The sequence below is a fragment of the Neovison vison genome, chromosome 2, assembly GCF_020171115.1.
Source record: "Neovison vison isolate M4711 chromosome 2, ASM_NN_V1, whole genome shotgun sequence".
Taxonomy (NCBI): domain Eukaryota; kingdom Metazoa; phylum Chordata; class Mammalia; order Carnivora; family Mustelidae; genus Neogale; species Neogale vison.
The window spans coordinates 210724571-210747924 of record NC_058092.1 but is presented as its reverse complement, the minus strand read 5'-3'; the positions used below and the strand labels follow the sequence as shown (position 1 = coordinate 210747924).

At 53.7% G+C, this 23354-nt stretch overlaps 2 protein-coding genes across 10 annotated transcripts in view; both read left to right on the top strand.

Moving 5' to 3' along the window:
- The window catches only part of HPS1 (HPS1 biogenesis of lysosomal organelles complex 3 subunit 1), a 33347-nt gene extending 23595 nt beyond the window's left edge, over window positions 1-9752 (top strand). For 6 of the 9 annotated variants that reach the window (XM_044240279.1, XM_044240278.1, XM_044240277.1 and 3 more), the window contains one exon: window positions 199-1097. In XM_044240279.1, coding sequence (XP_044096214.1) covers window positions 199-361 — 163 coding nt within the window. In that variant the 3' untranslated portion in view covers window positions 362-1097. Of the gene's footprint in view, window positions 1-198; window positions 1098-3650; window positions 3860-7395; window positions 7416-9684 lie in introns of those variants that run through there. The other 3 variants (XM_044240282.1, XM_044240280.1, XM_044240281.1) reach the window with 3 other exon arrangements.
- The window catches only part of PYROXD2 (pyridine nucleotide-disulphide oxidoreductase domain 2), a 28746-nt gene continuing 7305 nt past the window's right edge, over window positions 1914-23354 (top strand). Inside the window, exons 1-10 of the mRNA XM_044240285.1 lie at window positions 1914-2893; window positions 7396-7415; window positions 9685-9778; window positions 9862-9935; window positions 15303-15458; window positions 17907-18060; window positions 19826-19887; window positions 19984-20081; window positions 22300-22441; window positions 22851-22985. Coding sequence (XP_044096220.1) covers window positions 2638-2893; window positions 7396-7415; window positions 9685-9778; window positions 9862-9935; window positions 15303-15458; window positions 17907-18060; window positions 19826-19887; window positions 19984-20081; window positions 22300-22441; window positions 22851-22985 — 1191 coding nt within the window. The 5' untranslated portion in view covers window positions 1914-2637. The remainder of the gene's footprint in view (window positions 2894-7395; window positions 7416-9684; window positions 9779-9861; window positions 9936-15302; window positions 15459-17906; window positions 18061-19825; window positions 19888-19983; window positions 20082-22299; window positions 22442-22850; window positions 22986-23354) is intronic.

Here is a 23354-nt window from a genome sequence, read left to right as displayed (position 1 = left end):
AGGACTGGGAACCCAGAGGGGTGGAGTGTGCAGCCCCGGGGCCATGCCTCATGCAGTTGGGTGGGAAGGCTTCGCTGTCCAGGTGCCGGGGCCTCGCCAGGTGACAGTGCCCATGCTGGGCCAGAGGGTGCAGGGGACGCCTGTGTCCAGGAAGGCTGCTATGGCCTCGTTCCTGAGTCCTGTCCCCCCTTTCTCCAGGAAGCTCCTGCGCTACTATAGCAAGGGACACCCTGCTGAGGCCGTCAAGTGCCACGAGCTGCTGGCCCTCCACCTGTCGGTCATCCCCACGGACGTGCTGGTGCAGCAGGCTGGCGAGCTGGCCCGGCGCCTGTGGGAGACCTCCCGCCTCCCTGTGCTCTAGGCCGGCGCAGCCCAGGTGTGCACCCCTGGTCCCCACGCAGAACAGCCACCAGGAGTGGCACAGCCCCCTGGGTCTCTTAAAGAAACCACCTAGCCTAGGCTCCCCTCCAGGTACCAAACCCCCAAATTCTCTTTGGAGGAGGTGGGAGGTGGGAAGGGTCCCTTGTTCTCCTTAAAACAACAGTGGCTGTGAAGGTAGACCTGGGGCACCTGCTTTCAGAGCTGCCTCTCCCTGTATCCCCAGGAGACAGGGAGTCCCCGGTGCCTGCAGGGGTCCGAAGATCCCTCCTTTAGGCTCCTTGGAATGGAGAAAGAGCTTCCTCAGGAAGCCGGTTCCCTCCCCAAATGCAGGGTGCTGCCTTGGCTGGATGGGAGCTCCCGCTGTGCCCCTTCCTCTCTGCAGCTCGGGGCGGGTCTCCTACACCTGCACCCCATTCCCCGCCTTCGGAGGGGTAGCAGCGACCTCTCAGCCTGGCTGGGTGGGCGGCCCGGCCCGCGGTGTGAGCTCAATAAACGCCCGCTGTGGTCGCTGCTGTTCCAGCCGAACATGCCTGGTCTCCTGGGCTCTTCCTGGTGCGCAGAAGTCCTGGCCCCTTCACACCCCGCTCCGTCCGGCCTCCTGCCTCAGCCCCACCTCAGAGAGTCGTGTCCCTGTGTCACTCGGTCCTCTGCATCCCAGGCAGAGGTTTACAAAAACTCCCAGCTGTTCCCTGTGTGCCCTGGGTTGAGAACTGCTGTCTGAGGGGGGCAGCCCCTCTCCTGTCACCTGAAGCTCCCACCCCAGGACAGGAGAGCACCTGAGCCCTGGGACTGGGGCACGTCCCCGCAGGGAGGAGAGAAGCGCCACGCCAGGGAGAGGCCCCTGGGCAGCGTTCCTGACCTGCTGACCGCAGCCGGGCCTTCCATGTCTTCAGTCTTGAGCCAAAATTCAAGCAGACTCTTCTTTCCTGTTAAGGAAACAGCTGGTGGAGGTGAAAGGGGGGCAGAACCACACCTCACACGAATGTCCTCAGAGGTGGCAGTGAGGGGGAGTCACCTGAGGTGACGGGGACTGCATTCCCCCTTAATATCTTGACTTGATGAATGGAAATTTAACCTCAATTGGGAAAAACACAGGAGAGCACAAAGGAGGAGGAGAGTAAGTCTAGAAGCCCACTGCCGCTTCTGTCACCTAGTACTCTAGTATTCTGTCACCTAGTATTGCCACTTCTGTCACTTAGTATTGTCCCTTAATTTTTAGTAGCTGCATAATGTTGACATGTCTAGGTGAGCCAATCCCCCCAGTTCTTCAATGCTGTGACACTGGGGCAAACACCCTGCCTCAGACTCTAGCACAGATTCACACGGTGCAACCCTGGTGAGCACTGGGTGTCTCCGTCCCCAGGAGGAGGATCTGCGGAAGGCTCTCCCACTCGGACACGGTTACTCTCTGCATACTCTCCCAGTGTTAAGGTGCATTTCTAATGGCGGGTTTCTAGAACATGGACCCATGTCATGGCACCACAGAAACTCAACTCTTGGGTGCTTTTTTCCTCCAACAAGAGGAATGGCCTGCTAGCTAATGGGTAGAGAACAAAAGGGCTGCTAATTCAAGGCAGGCTGGAGGATGGCAAGAAAGTGTGGTAGCTGAAGATACTGGCAGATGTGATCTTTAATCCTTGAACATTCTGAGGAAATGGGAAAGGTGCCAAAGTCAGAAGAGGGATGTCTTGGCCTTCAAAATAAGGCAGTGAACCCCAAGTTACCCAGACCTTGCGGTCTCCCATGGCGTCTTGAGTGCAAGGTGCTTCAGGGTCTGGGGGAGCCCGAGCAGCTCTCCAGGGGCCACAGCAACAGATGTGTCTCCCCCCGCCACGTAGTTTTGCAGAGGCCCCAGTCATGGCAATCCTGTGGGGTATAGAGCCGCTCCCGTTCTGCTGGCGGAAGGATGGGGAGCTAGTACAGGGTCTGACCAGTATGTCCTCAGGATTTGCTCCCTGCACACCCCCGGCAGTAAACTCCCTGATAAGAGGCAGGACAGAGCTGGGGAAGGGGGCCCCACCAGCATGCTCACAGGCTCCCTGACCTCCCCTCTCCCTTCTCTGAGCCTCAGTGGCCCTCATCCTTGAAATGGGAGTTCTGGGGCCCCCGTGGGCATAGCGCCTCGCACGTGGGAGCCCTAGAGTGACCAGCACAGTGGCTGTCCTCTGCGGCCTGGGGGGGACCCGACTTATGCCTAGTGACCTGGCGGCCTCCTGAGACTCTGTCCCGTGTGGACTCTGCGAGCTGCCTGTCCTCATGGCCCAAAGCCAAGTACAGCAGCTGGACTGCTGCTCCTCCTCTCTTCCGGTTTGCTCTGCCCCTCCCCCTGCCTGGGCAGCACAAAAGCTGACTGGAAGCAAATTCCTGGCCTGGTGCTGGGCAGGAATGGCTGCAAGGGGCCCAGGTCTCAGCAGGGCCTTGGGTGCTTCTCCCTGCCCAGCTTGGAGGCGAGCTCACTGGGGAGCCAAGGGACGCCTGAAGCCTGAGTACGATGCTGTGGTGATAGGAGCAGGTAACAGGGCTGTGCCCAAGCTGAGGGGCGGGGAGGGCAGCCCTGCTCTGAGTCCCGGGGACGGGGGGAGGGGCATTCCCATGCCCCACACTTCCCTCTGCTCTGGGCACAAGCTGGTCTGGATTTGGGCCAGAGCAGGGGTGGTGGTGGAAAATCTGCTTAGTCTGTGAGCAGGCATTAAGGTTGTGGGGCTGGCTCTGCCATCAACTTGCTCCATGGTCTGGGGCAGTTTCTTGCCCTGACTAGGCTTGGGTCTTCCCTTCTGGAATGACCAGGGAGGAATAGGTGAGCTGAAGAGTTCCCACGTATCTCTTGCAAAATTAGCTAGTTGCCACCACATTCTTGGAAAGCAGAAGGTACACAAGGGTTGGGAACAAAGAGCCTTAGCATAAAAGACCCATGAAATCCAGCCACCCCGAGTGCCCTGAGTTCTGGTTACCACCACCTCCCCACTAGGACCACCCATTCCCTGAGGAAACTGGGAGATTCCTTAAAGAGGAGTTAGGAAAAAATAGAAATGAGTTGCAGAGTTACTAGCACATGTCTGGGGAGGGTGACAACCCCTGTTGTCTTGGATATCGGGCACGTAGGGTCCTGTTGGCCTTTGCTCACCCCCAGGCTGCGGGTGTCCAATTCTGCCCCGTGACTGTGGGAGGCCAAAGGGCCTGGACCAGGTTGTCTTTGCTCAGAGCCTTCCACTCACACTCCTGGAGGGCCCCCAATGTCACCTTCTGGCATTCTCTCCCACTGGGCTTAGACAGACAGACAACGGCAGGATCGAAAGAAGATGCTCGTCCCCGTTATAAAGCTGCGTCCTGTCCTGCCAGCTCTGCATTCATATGTGCTCTGAGAGAAGTCACGGCCGGAGAACATTCCAGTGGCCCCTCCAGGGAAAAATGTGTGTGAACATACATATGGAAGCTCATGATAAATACTGAAATAAAAGACGTAGAGCAGACACATTTACAAATAACGTACACAGTACTCTAAGTTCCAGGTAGCCAACTGGCTCTCACCAAATTTCTGTGCTTTTTGCTAAACATAGCAGCAAGCCTGTGGTTACCCTCCACCAATCCGGCCAGCTTGGAAAGGAACAAGGCTTGCCGTTTGCACTGAATTTAAAAGATTAGAACCGAAGGGAAGCAACAGTCCCTTTTGAACTTCACTCGTCCAGTAATGGGAGGGGCTTAGCTCCATCAGATGACCTTTCTCCTGCACTGGGAGAACATTCTTTCCCGGTCTGTGCTGTTCGCCGCAGAGCAGTGGCAGCCACAGGCACACAGCCGGGTTTCATCCGCACTGTTAGTGTTTTCTCCGTCATTTTCTCGCATGGATCCGCCAACAGAGTCACACTGCCCGGCCCTGAGGTGGACTGTCGTCTGGCTTCCCTGGTGCAAGGGCTCCCACCACAGCCTTTTGCAAGTTGCCACCATGAGGGGCTGTGTGTGCCCCTGGGAAGGAGGCACGGCCGCTCACGGCTGCTCAGAGGTAAAGAACCACTAGAACGAAGGTAATTGTAAACTATGGCGAAACTATGAGGAAGTGACAGTTTTGAGTATCGATTACCTTTGTTTTCAATATAATGTATTTCACTGTAAGTTTATAATAATCTCAGTTTTTTTTAAGATTTTATTTATTTATTTGATAGAGATCACAAGTAGATGGAGAGTCAGGCAGAGAGAGAGAGAGAGATGGAAGCAGGTTCCCTGCTGAGCAGAGAGCCCGACGCGGGACTCGATCCCAGGACCCTGAGATCATGACCTGAGCCGAAGGCTTAACCCACTGAGCCACCCAGGCGCCCAATGATCTCAGTTTTAACAACGGTGGCCTTTGACAACCATCACAAACATCCCAGCTGGGGAAAGCCAGCTCCAGACTTCAGTGACTAGACTGGGCTCCGTACCTGGAAGGTGTTCCCCCTACCCCCTGCTTTCTTGCCCTTGGTGACAACACAACCCCAATGTCTCCTGGCAGGGAGGGTTGACTCCAGGTCACCAGAGGCCTGAGTAACTGGCCCACACGTCTGTGAGCCTCAGGTGTGAGTTTTTCCTTGACATTGTTTCTGCCATTGCTAAGCATTCAGGGCAGCCTGGTTTAATTAAGGGAATTGGGGGATCAAGTGAGGAACAGAGTGGCATCTTCAGAGAGAAGGGTTAGCTTTGCTCCCTGAGGTCACACCAGTATCCAGGGGCCCTGAAGATGAGCCCTGATTAGTCCCTTGACTAAATATGCCCAAGAATGACCCAAGGAGCTTCTTAAAATGCAGTTCCTGGACCCTGTCCCTGGTGATTAGGATTCAGGGAAAGTCAACGCATCCAGCCAGAATTTGGAGCGGGTTGGGTGCAGGGGGCTGCAGGCCACACTTGAGGACCCACGTGCCTGGCTGTCCACGGATCCCTGGAGTCAGGCTGGAGATAGAGCCTGCAGCTTCAGACCCCTTCAGGAGGAAAGGACAGATCACCGGAAGCCCAAGGAGGGCTCAGGCAGGACTAGGGATGGGGTGGTGGAGGGCCAAGGGTCCTGGGCTGCTGGAATCTTGACCTTTGTCATTTAAGGTCTGTTTGTGCCTTTGTGGGCTCATGTGGGATGATGGAACTGGACCCAGTTGCCTGGAAGCCTTCATTTCCCAAGATTTATGATCAGCACTATTTAAGAGACGAATAGCTAACATTTATCACGGGGCTGCTGAGGGTCAGGTGCTCTACATATATTACTGGTTATTCTCGCCCCAACGCTGCAAGAAGCCTGAAGCTCGTGGCCCATTAGAAAGACTCTCTGAGGGCCACATCTTATAAATAGGAACCAGCTTGAGCCCAGGATGGTCGGCCTTTAATTTGATATATGTATTTGAGAGCAGGGCTTTCCAAACCCACGAGTCCATCCAGCAAAGCTTCTCAACCAGAGCCCTGGGTGTGGTGCATAAACAATGAGTCTTGGAGCACTGAAAAAATAAAAATCAAATTTAAAAAAAGAAAAACTTTTCAAAAATACATAAAAATAGCATATTAACCATTCCCTTTTAAAGGAAATATAATCAAATAGATCATCACCTGCTTATCACATGGTGAGTTAATATGAGTTCATGAAACTTTTGTTTCTGTGGATACATGTGTATGTGGGGTGGGGGCCAGGTGGCGGAGTAAGACACGCTCTCCCTGTGGCTTGTGCTCAAAGAGGGTTGAACGACTGATTCGGAGATTCCTTCAATGGAAGAGAAGTTGGCTCAATGACCTCTAAAATTCTGGGTGTCTCCGTGTGGAAAATGTAAAACAAAGTCAGCTCAGCCGTGAAGAAATCCATCATGTGGGTCATCGCTGCCTCCTATTTATGGATGTTTGTCAAATTAATGGCTGAAAGTTTGATTTGAGTGAGCGCCGGGTTCAGGCTGGTGCTCCGAGAACATAGTCTTCTGCTGACATCTTTGAAGACTCAGAGTGACCTTCTGTCACCAAGGAGAAACACGTGCCGCGTGTTGCAGATGAGACCCGTCCCCATTACCTGAAAACAACCCAGGCCTGCTGTCCGCCCCGCAAGGGCTTTCCCATAAGCAGCTACATTTACCCTGAGCGTGAGGCAAAAGGAGACACTCCCAGCCCCTGGCCGTGCTAGACCACCTGCATCAGAATGACCCCTCGGGCTTGTGAGAAATCCATCCCCGGTCCCTGCCCAGCAGACTCTGGGGAAGGGTTTTGAATCCTCATTCCCACAAGTTCTCGGAAGTCCTGAAGCTTCTCAGAGCAGGAGAGGCACTAGTGTGCAACCTGAGCCCTCAAGTCAAGTTCAGGGGTCCCAACCCAGGGGCGGTCCTCCTAAGATTTTGGAAAAGAAACACATAGAAGACAGATAAATTCACCTAGTCAGCCAACACCCCTTTAGCACATGCTGAAGCCGTATGTGTTTAATGACTTCCTTTGAACTGTTCTTATTCGGGGAACATTGGTGACTGACAAAGACAAAGCCATGTGCCTGAAGCCCTCTGGGGCACTAGAGCGGAGCACACTTGGGCAGAAGCAGTTGTGTTTGGTGGCAGCCGTTCGCACGCCCAGCATGGCCCCTAGACGGGGAATCTGCCCCAGCAAGGGGGTTCAGCCCCAGCGTAGCAGCCAAGGAAACTGTGACACACTCTCCACCCATCACCTGCTTGTTCCCAAGTGACAGAAGTTCAGCAACTTGAGGCTTCGTGAGATAGCTTTTGTCTGATGACTGTGGATTTCTCCTGTCCCTCACTTCAGCCTAGAGCCACTGGCTAGGCCAGGGTGACAGGACTTATTTTCAAGCTAGGGCAAGAGCCAGGGTTTTCTGACTTCCCCACAGACCAGGTGACTTAGGGCATCAAACAAGATGCTGTTAACACATCCAGGTACAGGAGGTACAAATCCCTGCTACCTCCCCAGAATTGTCACAAGCATGGGGACAGGGGTGGGTGACCATATTCCCCAAGGAGTGTGTCTATCTGCCCACTGACCACTGTTGCTTTTCTCCTCCCCCTTGTCTCATTGCAGGACACAACGGGCTGGTGGCTGTGAGTACCTACCCCCCGCGCCCCGCTTCCCTAACCCCTGCACACGTGGCTGTTAGCCAGAGGCAAGGAAGCTGGCACAGAGAAAGCCTGCAGGGTGCCGGCTGGGGAGAGGAGGCAGGCCAGCTTGTCTCCTCTCCCTGGCGCCCACAAGTGGCTTTCGAATGGGTACCACAGTAGTTAAGGAGGCTAGCAGGGGCTCCCTTTCCTTTCCTTAATGTATGTGCATTTCCCCCATGACTTTGGGAGAGTCAGGGGGCTTTCAGAAACAAGATGATGACAGGGTGGGGAAAGTATGTAACTGGCAGAACCAGGGAGACAGGTTAGAGCCTCGGATGCTGGGGCCACGTGGGGCCCTCTGACTACAGATTATGGGCAGCCCCCGTGCTCCCCAGCTGGGTCAAGGTTGAAATGCCCAGCAGCTACATGGCCCCAAGTGCATCCTGGAGAAAGCAAGGAAGCCAGCCTAGCAGAGGAGGCAGGGCCCTGCTCCCAACACCAATGGCTCCTCCAACCAAAGCTGAGCCAGGCCAGGGTAGCCTAAGGCTGTGCTTCTCAAACTCTGGTCCCGGCACCCCTCCAAGGCCGCTGTGTGTGCCAGAGGATGTTCACAAGACAAACTTGGAGCATCTCCCTGAAGCAACGGCTGCTCCAGGATATCGATACAGGGGAACTCAGCATGTTGAGGAGGATGGGCTACGAGACCAGTGATCAATCTGAACACTTCCCCTGACATACTAGTTTTACGTGAACGTTTTACAGGGAGCATTATGTAAGTCAACCGATCAGTAATTTAAAACATGGATTCTATGCTAATAGAAACACAGGTTCGTCCTCCAGCTCTGCCACTTTCTATCTGTGAAGGTCAAGGCAAGTCGTTCAGGCTCTCTGAGCCACGGTAGGATGGGAAAAAAAAAACACCCACTCTCAGAGTTGCTGTGAAGCGATCAGAGGACATGCTTCAAGAACCTGCCATCCAAGGTCTCCCAGATAGGGACTCAGTCCAGGGGAGGCTGGTGTCTGTGCCCCCAGCCCAAGACCCAGGGCCCCCCGAGCACAGCCCTGCAGTACATGGAGTCAGGGGGTGACTGGCTATGGGGGCTTGGAGGTAGGGGGGCTGTGAGGCAGCTCAGGAAGGAGGGGATTGGATGAACCTGTTCTAGGATTTGACCTCTGGTTGGATGACTGGGGGGACAGTGTGAGGATGCAGGGTCTGCTCTAGATTGTGGAAAGTGGAAGCACCCCCATAACTGGGCATCTCGATGAGTCTTACCTATCAGGGAGGGGGGCCAATAGGAGGAGAGGGTGCCTGGTAAGGAAGAAGCAGCCACTTATTCTGGCTGAAAGAGGTGTAAGGTATTTGTGGGTGACTAAGAGCCCTTGTTTGTACTCAGACAGAATCATGAAGTGGTCTTGCTCTGCCTGATCTTCAGTGGTCTCAGAACCTGCTTGTCCGAGGTGCCATCATTCTGGGAGGCTGTTCGTGGCTAATATGAGAACAACACGGCCTACCTTTGAGGGCCAGGCTGTGTCCCAGTACCAGGGCGGCTCTGCTTTCTCCCTCACTGGGATGGGTCAGGAGTATAGGTCCTTGGTCCAGACCCTCTGAGTTCAATTCCCAACACCTCTCCTCAGGAGCTCCATGAGCCTGAGGCAAGCTGTTAACCTCCTTGGGCCTCCATTTCTTTATCTGTGAGATGGGGAGAACCATAGTGCCCACCTCTAGGGTTGTGAGCTGGATTAAACAGTGTCTGGCAGTGAACTTTTATTAATTTACTTTTTAAAGATTTTGTTTATTTGACAGAGAGAATGAGCACCAGCAGGGGGAGCAGCAGGCAGAGGGAGAGGGAGAAGCAGGCGCCCAGTGTGGGCCTGGATCCCAGGACCCTGTGGTCATGACTAAAGGCAGATGCTTAACCAACTGAGCCACGCGGGTGCTCCTGCCTTTCCGTGCTTGTGAGGAGGCATGAGGCTTGCCCCGGCCTGGGGGAGCTTGGCAGCCCGGGCAGGGCCGGGCATGGTGCAGTAGGACTTCACAGAACCAGGCCACGTAGGAGGAAAGGTCACCGCTGGGACACAGAGGGGCAGGAATAGTCACGTCATGTCTCACAAGACATCTGGGCAAGTGGGAATTCATGGAGGAAGCAAGGGAATGGCATTCCCAGAGGCAGGAACAGCATGAGCCTAGGGCCAGCAGGCCAGCCCTATAGCGGGACGCCTGAGCCAGCAAGTTGGTCCCCGGGATGAAAGGAGGGCCCTGTGTGCCCTTCAGGCGGCGTACCTGCAGAGACTGGGGGTGGACACAGCGGTCTTCGAGAGACGCCCTGTGATCGGGGGCGCAGCTGTCACAGAGGAGATCATCCCAGGTGAGCCCTGAGAGGTGATGTGGGGGTGGCAGAGGGAACTGCTGGTGACCGCTGGTGACTGTCTTCACTGGATTCTGTTTCAGGGTTTAAGTTCTCTCGAGCGTCCTACCTCCTCAGCCTGCTGAGGCCGCAGATTTACGCTGACCTGGAGCTGAAGGTACAGCCCCCCAGGGCCCAAAGATGGGGGGGGGCAGCTCCAGCTTCCCAACCTGGGTGAAGCCTCCCTATTTTGTGCCCACATGGTTCCCTGTACCTGGGGTGTGTCTTCCATCAGAGGGTTTGTCTGCCCCACATGCCCTCCTCAGTGCAGGCCCACAGATGGGCTTTGTCTAGCCTACCCAGGGTCTTACAAATGGGAAATTTCACAGAAAAAAATGGATGTCTTTTGAAGAACGAGGCTTTGTGTCTTGCATGGGACTGGGGTTCCAGCTCTGCTGGGCCCCATCACTGCCTGGCGTCTCACCTGGCCCTCGCTGATGACCTGCCTGAACCCTTGGGCCTCCGACAAAAGCCCGATTTCTGCCCTCATTAAACTTTATGTCCTGTTACCACTGTGGGCAGCTTGAGCCCAAAGCTGGCCCCCAGGGACTTTCACCTTCTCTGACTCCCGGGCTGCTCTGAGGGAGTCCCGAGAATGCTCAGTGCCCCTTGCTGACTTCTAGTCAGCTTAACCTCAGTCCACAGGCTGGCCCAGCTCGGCCCTGTCCTTTCAGATTCCTGTCACCCCTGCTGCCTCTTTTGGAAGCTGGGCGACCACATCCCTGGGGCCCTCTTAGCCTCTCCCCGCTGGATGTCTCTGTCACCTCCACTCGGGAAAAAGGGTCCTATGTGTCATCCGTGTGAGAAGCTGTGAGCATGTGAGCACCAGCTTTGCTCTAAACTGAAAGTTTGAAGTTAATAAGACATTCAGCCACCATTGCCTACTGGGAGAGAAATTGAGAGAGAGCGTGTGAGCGAGCCGCTCGCCAGGCAGGACAAGATGAAGTCCAGCCAAGGCCCGGGAAAGGGTCTCGGTCTTCAGCCCATGTCAGACCACAGCTGAAGACAGCTTGCAAACACACCAGTTACACACAGTGGCAGACACGGCTGCGGGTGGGGACTGTGGGTACACCCTCCTTTTTGAAAAATCTAACTTAACGAAAACTCAGGATCACAGAATAGAAATTTTCACTTGCATATTCTCTTTATAAAAATAAGTTACTCGCTTGAGGGGCGCCTGGGTGGCTCAGTCAGTTAAGCGTCTGCCTTCAGCTTAGGTCATGATCCCAGGGTCCTGGGATCGAGCCCCATGTCGGGCTCCCTGCTCAGTGGGGAGTCTGCTTCTTCCTCTTCCTCTGCCCCTGCTCATGTGTTCTCTCTCTCTCTCTCTTGCTCACTGTCTCTCTCCCTCAAATACATAAACAAAATCTTAAAAAAAAAAAAAGTTACTCCTTTGAAAATGGCTTCTTTCATAGGGTTTCTTTAACTAGGAACCCCCCCACACACACTGAATTGAATATATGCTTTGACCTGCTGTCTTGGGCTGCATTAATAGGAGCATGGTGCTCAAATCAAGGGAGAAAACAGTCCTGCTTCATGGTACACAGAACTAACTCCATGTGGAGTATGGAGCACCTTCTCTAATAGGACACTGACAGGCTGGACAGCATTTCTAGGAGGGCAGCTAAACTCTGGGAACGTTCTGCTTCCAAATAGCAGTAAAGAACAGTTATTTCAGCCCATGTCAGACCACAGCTGAAGACAGCTTGCGTCTTGTGTCACAACTCAGGCTACGAGCTCTAAGGCTTTAGCTACTGGTCTTCACCTACGAGGCAGGAATGTTAGTGTCCCATTCTATGACAAGGGAACTAAGGTTCTGGGATGTTAGGTTCACATGCTAGGAAACGACAGAGAGCTTGAACCAGGCCCGGCTGCCTCCCGCTGCCTGATCTTGGGCTCCCACGTGCCGGCACAGGCATCTTAGAGCCATCCTGCTCAGCCCCACGCCTTCCAGTACATTGCAGTTTGCAGGGGACAAGGTCACAGACGAGAGCGTCCTGCGCAGCCCGGCCTGAGCTCACAGACTCTGAGACCTAACGGGCCGACTCGAATCCCTCCCTGATGGTTTTATTAGCTGCCACATGGTGCCTCGTCTTCCTCGTCAGCAAGATGAGGATGGTAAGGCTATTGCGGCGGTTAATAGGTTTGTCTGGGGCATGTTCTGTACCCGAAAATTGTCAGCTAGCATTATGACTCCCGTGTCGCATTTGAGAACCTGAGGTTCCAGAAAGACAAGACAGCATCCCTGGGGCCTCTTCCCAGTTAGATCAAGTCCTCACCTGAAGTGTGAGTCTTGGCTTTGGTGCCACTGCCTCTCTTGCCTCCTTGAGCCAGAGGATGGTTTCCCCCACCCACATGGGGCCTCCATGGGGCCTTTCTTCTGGGTCTCGGTTCCATTGCTGTCACCGAGAGCATCAGATTCGATCACCTCCTGGTTCTGTCCACTAGATAATGGGTTTGCTTGAAAAATGGCCCCACATTAAGTAGCGGACTCCAGGCTGGGAGGGGGAGTTCCGCCCTGGTGGGGTCTTCCCTCGAATGTCAGCAAGCAGCCACCTTGTCCAGCTCTCCCTGGGCCAGCCTGGACCTCATTCAAGTGGCAACCCCTTGTCCTCCCTTCCCTTCACTAAGAATCTTCTGGGTCTCAGCCAGATCGCTGTGCTCCTGCTTTACTCCCAGAAACCTAAGTCAGGGCTGTCCACCTTTCAGGTCTATCAGAACAACCTGGGAAACTGCAGGGACCCTGACCCGACAGCTGATTCTGCAGGACTGTGGTGGGGCTGGGGACCACAGCCTTGGGATCTCTCTGGTCCCTCTTATATACCTTGCCCCTTCCTAGCAATTTCCACCCAGCTGAGAACGCTCCTGGGGGAATCAGAAGAAGGGTTCTGTTGTTATAAGAGGAAAACTACATGATCTAAGCAAATCTAATGGGGATTTAACATCTCTCTTCTTATTCTGACATCACATAGCTAAAACCATCAAGAATGACAAAGGCTGAGGTGCCTGGGTGGCTCAGTGGGTTAAAGTCTTTGCCTCTGGCTCAGGTCATGATCCCAGGACCCTGGGATTGAGCCCCACATAGGGCTCTCTGCTCAGCAGGGAGCCTGCTTCCCTTCCTCTCTCTCTGCCTACTTGTGATCTCTCTCTGTCAAATAGATAAATAAAATCTTTAAAAAAAAATAATGACAAAGGTCCACTTTATGAGAAAGTCCTGGAATCAGATGAAAAAATTACTCCTATTCAATTAGTTATACTGGAAGCCAATCTTGGGTCCCTTATTTGGGGTGGGCTATTGATTCGTTCATTCAGTAAATGCTTCTGAGGCCCTGCCTTGGGTCCCTCGCTGGGAGAAGCCCTTGGGGATACCATGGTGAGGGAGGGAGCAAGGCTTCTGCCCTTAGTAAGAGGACTTCAGGTAGAGCAAGTAGTACCTGAAGAAAGGAAAACAAGACAATATCATAGTGAGGGACCAGAGGTCCAGCCTGGGTTGCCTGACCAAGACAGATTTCCTGAGGAGGTGACATTTAAGCTGACATGCAAACGCTAAGGAGTTACCGGCCTTGTGGTCACCTGGGCAGAGGGTGTTCCAGTCAGAGGGAGGTAGAGATGGACAGGCCCATGGTGGAAGAAAGCAGACAAGGGACGGGGCGGCAGATGGTGTGAGAGAGGGGCCGGGACCAGCTGAGATAGGGCCTTGTAGCTGTGAGGGAGGGACTGCAATTTATCCTGAGTGCCATGGACAGAGGAAAAAGAGAGATGGGATTTGTACCGTCACGAAAGGTCACCTGTTGGATGCTGTGGAATGTGGTGGAAGCAGCTGTGGTCTCAAGGAGACGGGGCGAGGCAGCAGCTGCAGGGATCTACAGGATGGTGGCTTGGGCTGAGGGGCGGTGGAGACGGAGAGAAGCACGCAACTTCCGCAGAGACTGGGCCAGTGAGACGTGGTGATGGATGGGATGAAGAGGAAGGAAACGGAGACACTAAGGATGCTTCCTGGGTGAGAAAGAGTTTACTGAGTCGAGAGAGCGAAACCAAGCTGGAACTTCCTCCAGCTTAGATCAGAGACATTTCCCCAAAGTGGAGTGAGGAAGGACCCTGCAGGTCTCCCAGCCCAAACCCCTACCAACGTTTGGATTCACCTCCACAGTGTGCTCCATCTGTGGCGATCCCGCCATCTGGAATATCTCCGGCTTGGGTAAACGTCAGTTGTAATTGTTGTAGAGGGCTTTTGGTTTCTTTGTATTTTCTAGAATTTCTCCTCACAGCTCTTGTTTCTGCTTCTGGACAGGTCCCCTGTCTGAAACATGGCATTCATTTATTCAATCAACAGAATACATGTTAATTGCAGTACCTCAGGGGCTGGGGATAGAGCCCTGAGCAAAGGGACTATGCCCCTGAGCCCACAGAGCTTACAGTCTATGGGGGGCGGGGTGGGGTGGGGGAGACATGGGGGAACTAAGTATGCAGTTAGCTAGGTGGCAGTGAGTGTTTCAGAGACAAAACAGGCTGAAGGGACCGGAAGTGAGGGGTGTGGAAGGGAGGTCTTGCCTCTCGGGTGATAGCAGTCCCTGGGAGAGGGAGCTGGCCACGTGTCCGGGAAAGAAGTCTCTAGGTGCCAGACTCACCAGGTTAAACACGTTAAAGATGTACAGCTTTCAGTATGCTGATCATCCCTCAATAGAATGGTTTCAGAAAACAGGTGTCTCTCTTGGGAAGAGTAAGTCTTATTTGTGGGGATAGCACAGGTCCCTTTTGTATTATCTATACTCCATCAAAAAAGTAGCTGTGCTCTTGGAAAGTTCTGTTTGCCAGTCAAATATTTGTAAATCAAATCATATTTTAAATACTTCGAGGGAACTTCCCTTTAACGTGACCCTGGAGTAAATGAGTCTGCAAAGTAAATAAAATTTTTGGATGTGAATAATTTATCTACCTTATAAGTATGGATTTTCACATAACCATTACTTTCTTGTGTCTTTCTACATTTTAATTATTTATTTCTGAAGTGGGGGTAGTTATAGACCAGTGCTGAGAGACAAAGCTTTGGAGTCACAGAGATGTGGTTTTGAAATCTAGACCCACCTCCCAAGGTGACCTTGGCCAACTTCCTCCTCTGCTCTGAGCCTCTGTTGTTGTATTTGTGCAATGAGGACCATTAACTTCCAGTCATTGTGAGGTGATCGTTGTAAACCCCAGAACAGTCACTGGCACAGGGTAGCATGTAGCATGGTGTGCTATGATGTGGCATGGCGGGGTTCGGTGTGGTGTGGTATGGTGTGGTGTGGTGGGGTATGATGTGGCCTGCCAAAGGATGCCTGGGCGAGAGCGCTTTTGTATACTTGCATTAAAAAATAAGAAGCAGCAACACCTGCCTTGGGGAACTGTACTCAGGTACCCAAATGGCTGCAAACAATCAGAGAAGGGTCAAGGACAGAGGACAGAGACCCCCTTCAACTGTTGCTATGCTGTGTGTGTTCTACAGAAACACGGGCTGAAGGTTCATCTTCGAGACCCCTACTCCTTCACCCCAATGCTGGAAGAGGGCTTGGGGAGCAAGGTGCCCAGGTCCCTTCTTTTGGGCATGGACATGGCGGAAAACCAGAAGCAGATTGCCCAGTTCTCACGAAAAGATGCCCAGGTAGGGAAAGGACCAGCGATGGATCTCCTCCTCCCTTGCCAGCCTGTAGGTGGATCTTGAAAGGAATTGGGCCTGGTTGGAGTCATCCTAGAGCATGTTGTCCAAAGACCATGAGGGCTTGGACAGGCCATCTCTCCTGCCCTCAGAGGGCTCCAGTCTTTGGCAGCCTCTGATCTCAGATTTTTCAAAGAGGAGAGGATAGAGAACACTGATTACAACCAGTGGGCACTGGGGACACTGGGTGGCTCAGTGGGTTAACCATCTTCCTTCATCTCAGGTCATGATCCCAGGGTCCTAAGCAGGGAGCCTGCTTCTCCCTCTACCCCTCCCCATCCACTCATGCTCACTTTCTATCAAATAAATAAAATCTTTAAAAAGGAAAAAAAAAACAGTGGACACTGGACAACCTCAAACCTGTGTGTGTTCAGTATGAGGCCACTGTTCAGGTGGTCTCTGCCAGCTGAATTTCAAAAGGGAATCCGCTGGTATGTACTTATACTGCATGTGCTTTCCATCTCGCTTGCCTTTGGAAAGAACTGCAGGTGCTTATCGGTGTTAAAGCCCATGAAAGCCAAAAAGAAGGATGAAGGGAGGATCAGAGACAATTAAGGATGGAATGAACTGGATCAGGTATTTAGGACAAGAGAGTTATAATAAATATTCATTGGATTTGGCATCACTCCCCTGGCAGCCCAAGGCAAGAAATTGTCCAGGATGGCATGCAGGTCTGCTGGAAGGCAGACATACGTCTGAAGGAGAATGCACACTTTCTTCCTGGGAGTGCATCATAAGGAACTTGTTGGGTAGCTTCACGTATGCGAACCATGGAATAATGTTATGGTGTGCCTGGTTTTGCATTTGGATTCTTTGAAGGAACAGATATTAGTACCAAGCCTAGGTATGACCTGACGGCATAGCATGAACTCCTGTCTCACTGAGGACTTTTCCAGAAGAAGACCTAGATTAACACAATCCACCTGTGTTGCTTTTTGTACTCTGGTATTGGGTAAAACCAAGAGAACCACTGATACTCAGTATCTCTCCTAAGCCTGTGATGATCCAAATCACCTGGGGGGCCTGTTTTCTTTCTTTTTTTTTTTTTTAAAGATTTTATTTATTTAGTTGACAGAGAGAGATCACAAGTAGGCAGAGAGGCAGGCAGAGAGAGAGAGAGGAGGAAGCAGGCTCCCTGCTGAGCAGAGAGCCCGATGCAGGACTCGATCCCAGGACCCTGAGATCATGACCTGAGCCGAAGGCAGCGGCTTAACCCACTGAGCCACCCAGGTGCCCGGGGGCCTGTTTTCTTAAAGTACTTCTTTTCTGTGTAGTGGGTCAGGGACCAGAGCCTCCAGCTCCTCCTCTAAACCCTGACCATCTCAGGTGCCCTAGAGAGGAGCACAGGACGAGGCTATGTCGCTGGGCCTAGAGGACCGTGGCTGTGGCCTGGCATGCTAGTGGCCACAGGAGGAGGAGGCAGGGGCCACCTCCCATTGTGGAAAGTAAGGAAATATTTCTGGCTTTGTCTTCTCGCATTGTCTCATTGAAGGCGTGCTGTAGAGAAGGCTATTTAAGATCATTTGTACCAACACTTCTCAAACGTACTTCAGTGCAGAGCTTTTCTTTCTGCAACCTAATTAAAATTCCATGGATGTATTCATGAGTGTAGAGGAATGAAAAATTGAAAGCTGGGGTCTGAGGATCACGTTAGGGCTCCCAGGGCACAGGCATCCATCCCTGCTCCTGACGCCCACCCAATGAAGGAACGGGGTGTGTCCTAACCACACTATTGAAATGGATTCTGAAGGAAGGAAAGAAGGAAGGAGGAAGGAAGAAAGGAGAGAGGAAGAAAGAAGGGAGGGAGGGAAGGAGAAAAAGAAGGAACAAAGAAGGAAGGAAGGAAGGAGGAGAAAAGAAATGGATTCTGTTATTGGGGTTTGTGGGGTGAAGGGGTGTAGGCTTCTATTTCTGCATATGTCAAGAGGACAGAGGAGATTTGCAGACCAGGAAGGAACAGTCATCATGCTTCTATACAGGGGGAGAGATCTTACTCTCACCAGCAATATACGGAAAGGCAGGACAGAGAGAAGAAATCTTGCAGCGGTTTTCTGGTTTATCATGGAGCCCACAGGCTAGGACCCTTGCCAGTTTTCTGTGGCTGACAGCTGGTCTCAGCCAGCGCAACCCCTTGTCCCTCCCAGCACCCTGGTGGCTCATGTGCTCGGGATCTCTCTGGCCTCCCCCAGTGCTTACATCAGCTCGCAGGCCTGGAACTGGGAGTAATTTACCACGGCCCAACTGAGCCAACGCTGGGCATGAGGCCTGAGGAGCCACGGAGGCTGGGCTAGGAGCCACAGGCCACGTGGGGGTGAGATGGAGGCCGGAGCATGGGGGCAGTGTCCCTGTGGGATGCTAAGCGATGGGGCCTTGACTCAGAGCTCTCTGTTCCAGGCCTTTCCCAAATATGAGGCGTTCATGAATCGCTTGGCATTAGCCATTGAACCTCTGCTGGACGCAGCCCCCGTGGACACGGAGGCCTTCCACAGGGGTTCCCTGCTGCAAAGGCTCCAGGCACTCTCCACGCTCAAGCCCCTGCTGCAGGCAGGTAAGTCCAAGGTGCAGGCATCAGGTCTAATGAGTGACCTTCGGGGAGCTGAGCCCATTTTCTGGATGACTGGACATGAGCTTGAACCTTTAGGCGACTGCCCACTACCGGCAGTGGATAGGGGCTGCCCGGAGCACTGTGCCAAGTGGGTACTGGCCTCGCTGCCCAAGGTAGAAAGCCCGAGATGGAGCCTGGTATGCACACAGTTCATCTGGAAGGGGACCCCAAGGGGAAAGGCAGGTGTGGAAGGAGGAAGAGTCCATCACGGGGGGTGCTGCTGTTGCTGTGGCCACCATCGCAGACGACAGGTGCTAGCTCTTAGGGGGACCACCCACATAGCTTCACGAGGGGCACCTCAGGACCATTCCCAAGAGAAAAGGGGACACATTAGTCCAATAGGTTCACGCCCCCACTGGTCCCAGATTGCTTCACGGGGCTTAACTCCCACCTGGAGCACTAACTTCTGGGCAGTGCACCCATGGATGCCAAGTGGGTTCCCCTGGGTGTCCAGTCATGGTGCCAGAGACCCCCCTCGGGACGAGATGAAGAGATGCATCCTATAGATCTGAGGTGAAATGCTGTCGGGTTTGACGGCGTGAGGCTGACTTAAAGCCTGTGTGGAGCTTGTAACCACAGTCTTGGCTAGAATGAGAGACAGGGGCCAAGGTAGTTTGAAGGGATGTCCCCATACACGAAGGGTGCTAGATTTGGGCTCAGCAAGAAGAAATTCTGTGATGAACTAGTGATGTCCGCCACAGGTATGAGAAGGGACGTTTCACCAAACATGCTGCTATTTTCTACCATTCCTCCACCATATGAAGGCCAGGTTAGCTCCTGCATTCTGGAAAAGCCCTGAATGCGTTAGTTCATACAAAATTGCTATGTAGCAGCTACAAAACTCAAGTAGCACATAAAAATAAACATCTATTTCTCAGACGCAGTCTGGTCTAGGCTGGTCTCACATGTGGGTTTATGGCTGGGGCACATCAGCCACCCTACCTGTACTCCAGGGGCTTCCCACCCTTTTCCTGGAAGCAGCCAGTTGATCCAGGCCTGACCATCTGTCATCAATGGCAGAAGCATAGAGGTCAAGGGTGCAGGTGCAGGCCAGTTTCAAGCATCTGTTTGCATCCCGTTTGCAAACATCCCATTGGCCCAAGTCAATCACATGGGTGAGCCCAGAGTCAAGGAGCAGGGCAGGTCAGCCCAGCTGCAGTTGGAGGCGCTGTGGAGCTGCAGGAAAAAGTGTGTGGCTATGGGAAGGATCCGAGCCAGTAGAATCTATCACGAAATATAAAAGTCGACATTGCCTTTCAGAAGACCTGTCCAAAGAGCTTCATGCGGTGAAATTTATTAAGCAAGTTCTAGTGCCAGTCACTAAGCCAGGCACTGGGGCTGAAATTGCTAGAGATCACGATCCGTGCCCTGGGGGCCTTACTGTCCAGTTAGTCCCTGAGCTGGTGTGAATCAGCTTCTGAGCAGTGGACCCGCCAAGCTGGCAACCTCCCGGGGGCGGGCCTTACAGAGTTCAAAGTAAGGGACTAAGGTACAAGTTAACACTTTTCAAAAAGAATTCCAAGCACTAAAATGTATTCATGCCCGTGAACTTGCACACACTGTACATATGTCATTTATTCCTTACAGTAGCCCTTGGGGATATGAACTATCACTCCCATTTTGCAGATAAAGAAATAGAAATAGATATCGTAGATGGGAAGGACTCCTTGCCTGTCTCGATTTCTGTTTTACGGGTCTTCTCTTTTAGGTCGCGTGCTGGGAGCCCAGCTGCCCCAGTATTACCAGGTCCTCACAGCTCCAATTACAAAGGTAAGGGGCTCCCCAGCCTCAGGCTGGACCTCACAGGGAGGGAGACGCTCCCCCTGAGGCCCCTCTGCCCTTCTCCTTGACATTTTGCTGTCCCAGGTGCTGGATCAGTGGTTTGAGTCCGAGCCCCTAAAAGCCACTCTGGCCACAGACGCTGTGATCGGAGCCATGACAAGTCCCCACACTCCGGGGAGTGGGTGAGTGCGGGACGGGGGCCATGGGCTGCAGCGGGCGCACAGCGACTCTCCCAACAAGGGTGCTAACAGCTGTTGCTCCCCCAGTGAACCAGGCACGAAGCCAAGCGCTCATCGAACCCTCAAAGCAACACCTGGGAGCCGTGGTTCAGGGAAGGGACAGGTCTTGCCCCAGGTCACACAGCTGGTGGTGGCAGAGCTGATTTGCAGCTGGCCCTCCAGAATCTTCCTTCGTAGCCACTTCTCTCCCCTGCTGCAGCGGGAAAAGCCTCTCTCCCACTGTGGGAGCCCAACATGAACAGCTCTTCCCCCCACCCCCACTTCCTCCTTCATTTTCTCTCTCCCTTCTACCCCATCTTCTCTCTCTCTCTCCTCTTTCTATCCCTTCTCCTCCCACAAAGTTCCACTGCCCTTCTGTCCCCCACAGAGCCTTCCCCTGGGTTCCAGAACACGCACACCAGACACCTTCATCAGGGTGGGGTGCTGCCCTTCCCTTTTTTGTGGGGGGGGTGTTGACAGCGGAGCCAAGAGGGGGCAGCAAGACCCCGTGAAGCCTGTGCCTGTGGTGTGACTTAAGGAGCCCCTCGCAGGAGCAGGAGCGGAGGGTGAGCGCAAGCGTGTGTTAGGATAGAGGATGCTGCCAAGTGTTGGGCCATTTCCAGGACATCAGAAGATGCAGCTAGAAGCTGTCAACGTGGCTTTTCTCTCAAAGGACAAGAACCACCCTTGGAAGTGGTTTTTCAGCACACACTAAGCCAGGTCCAAATTCCCCAGAGCCATGGAAAAGTGGGTTGGCAATGGTGGCCCCACCTTGGCCAACTCTATGATCCACCCGCCAATTTGGATCTTCTACTGGGGCCTCCTGGCCTCTTTTCTGTGGCTCTCCTGGAGGCAAAGCTACTGCCCAGTGTGTGAAATGTGTCTTTAAGTAATTTATTTCCTCATTATTTTTTTTAAAGATTTTATTTATTTATTTGAGAGAGAGAGAGACAGTGAGAGAGAGCATGAGCAAGGAGAAGGTCAGAGAGCGAAGCAGACTCCCCATGGAGCTGGGAGCCTGATGTGGGACTCGATCCCGGGACTCCAGGATCACGCCCTGAGCCGAAGGCTGTCGTCCAACCAACGGAGCCACCCAGGCGTCCCTATTTCCTCGTTATTGATGAGGAATATTGATATTCCTCCAGTGGATATTGATGGAGCCCTTCCCTGTGCCAGGTGCAGGGCCAGGGCGTGGAGGGCACTGAGATCCTCATAGGAGGGGTAGACACAGGGTGAGTGACGAGAGTTCTTTGAGGGTTGGGAAGGGGGTGGATCAGGGAAGCTATGCTGTCCAGGGTCAGAGAAGGCTTCCGTGAGGAAGAGATATTTAATCTGAGACTCTCGGGACAGACATGAGGGAGGAAGGGGCTTCAAGGTGGCCAGATCAGTCCGCGCTGGGGGCTGAGCCGGGACCATGTGGACGTTTGCTTTGGCAGAACTGCAGACTGCAAGGGACAGGTATGGGAAGGGAGGAGGCTGGAGCCAGAGACTGGCCATGCCACCGAGGGCAACGCTGAGTCGGCGAAGGCATCCCAGGAGAGAAGTGACAGGACTTGGCTAGGTTTTGTGATGGGGCTCCAGGTCGGCAGGGAGGAAAGAGTGAGAGAAGGTGGTCCAACCAGGAGGACATCACTGTGGGAGTTGAAGGAACGGAGGAGAGACCTGGGCCAGGGAGGAGGCCTTAGGCGGCGGGAACCAGAACATTCTCTGGGAGGCAGGTTGATGGTGCCTGACTGCATGGAGGGAGTGAGGCACAGATGCAAGTCACGACTGGCCCCCAGCTTCCTGTGGGAAACAGAAGCTGCCATCACAGGATGGGGAGAATGAAGGAAAAACAGGTTGGGGAATGGGGAAAGAGATGGGTTGCGGCTGCCTGTGGAAGAAAAAAACCCGCTCCGGTGGAGATATCTGGGGTAGCGGGCGCTCAGGAGGGAGTTAGGGCTGCGGGTGTGGGATCACAGCTGTGTGGTTGGGGCTATGGCTCTGCCTGTAGACGCGTTTGCCTGGGGAGAGGATGTAGGGCGTGAGGCAACAGGCCTTACAGGAGCCAAGAGCCCATCTTAAGGCTGATGAGAAAGGCAGCATGGGGCACGGAGAGGCAGAAAGAAAGGACTGTTTGCACCTAGAGCTCTGGGGAGTTAAACTGCACCTCCAACCACTGACCCCAGTGGTCTGTCCTCAGGTATGTGCTGCTACATCACGTGATGGGGGGCCTGGAGGGGGTGCAGGGGGCCTGGGGCTATGTCCAGGGTGGCATGGGTGCCCTCTCGGAAGCCATCATGAGCTCAGCCACAGCACACGGAGCAAACGTCTTCACTGAAAAGGTGAATCCCCACCCACCCCTTATCCTGATGATCTGTAGGGATCCCAGCATAGAACAAAATCCCAAATTCGGAAGGTTGCTCATTTTACCCATGCACAAAGTGGGGCTTTGGAATCAAGGGGCTGAGTTTATGCAGCCTGTTCTTGGCTGAGCAGCTGTCAATCAGTCCCAGTTCTTCTGACCACCCCCCTTTGAATGCCCCGGAGCCCCTAACGCCCATTAGAGCTGAGCCTCTGCGTTGGCGTGGGTGGGCTGAGGCTTCCGTGCTTTGCCGCAGAGCCCCGCAGGGTGGGTTCAGGTGGGGAAGCTGGGAGCACCCGGAGGAGCACGGACAATGGAAATCCCCCCAAGATCCAACCTGTATCTTCCTTCCTGGGGGGATTCTGGGGCCTCGCTCCGGTGGGTTCTAGACAGTGGTGAAAGTGCTGGTAAGCAATGAAGGGCGAGCCCAAGGAGTCGCGCTGCAGGATGGCTCGGAGGTGAGGAGCCGAGTGGTGCTGTCCAACGCTTCCCCGCAGGCCACCTTCCTGAAGCTGATGCCGCAGGTGAGGCCTGGGGGCTGGAGGCAAGACGTCTGCGCAGGGTGTTGGTCAAGGGCGCCAGACCACGTGAGGCTGAGATTGCAAGCGCCAGGTCTCTCTGCGCTGGGGGAAGCCAGTCCTTCTCCCCCTGACCCAACAGTCAGGTAGCAAACGGAAGAAGCCTCAGATGTGGGGAGAAAGGTCCAGGAGGAGGAGGTGACCTAGGCATGCAGCTGGCAATTAGCAGAACCAGATTTAGAACCCAGGTCTGACTTTTAATCCGGAGTTATCCTACTCCCCTGACTCACCGCTCTCACAAACTCTGATTCCTTCTGTGTCGGTTGCCTGGGCCTATCAATACTGCATAAAACCACAGCACAGCTTCTGGACGTT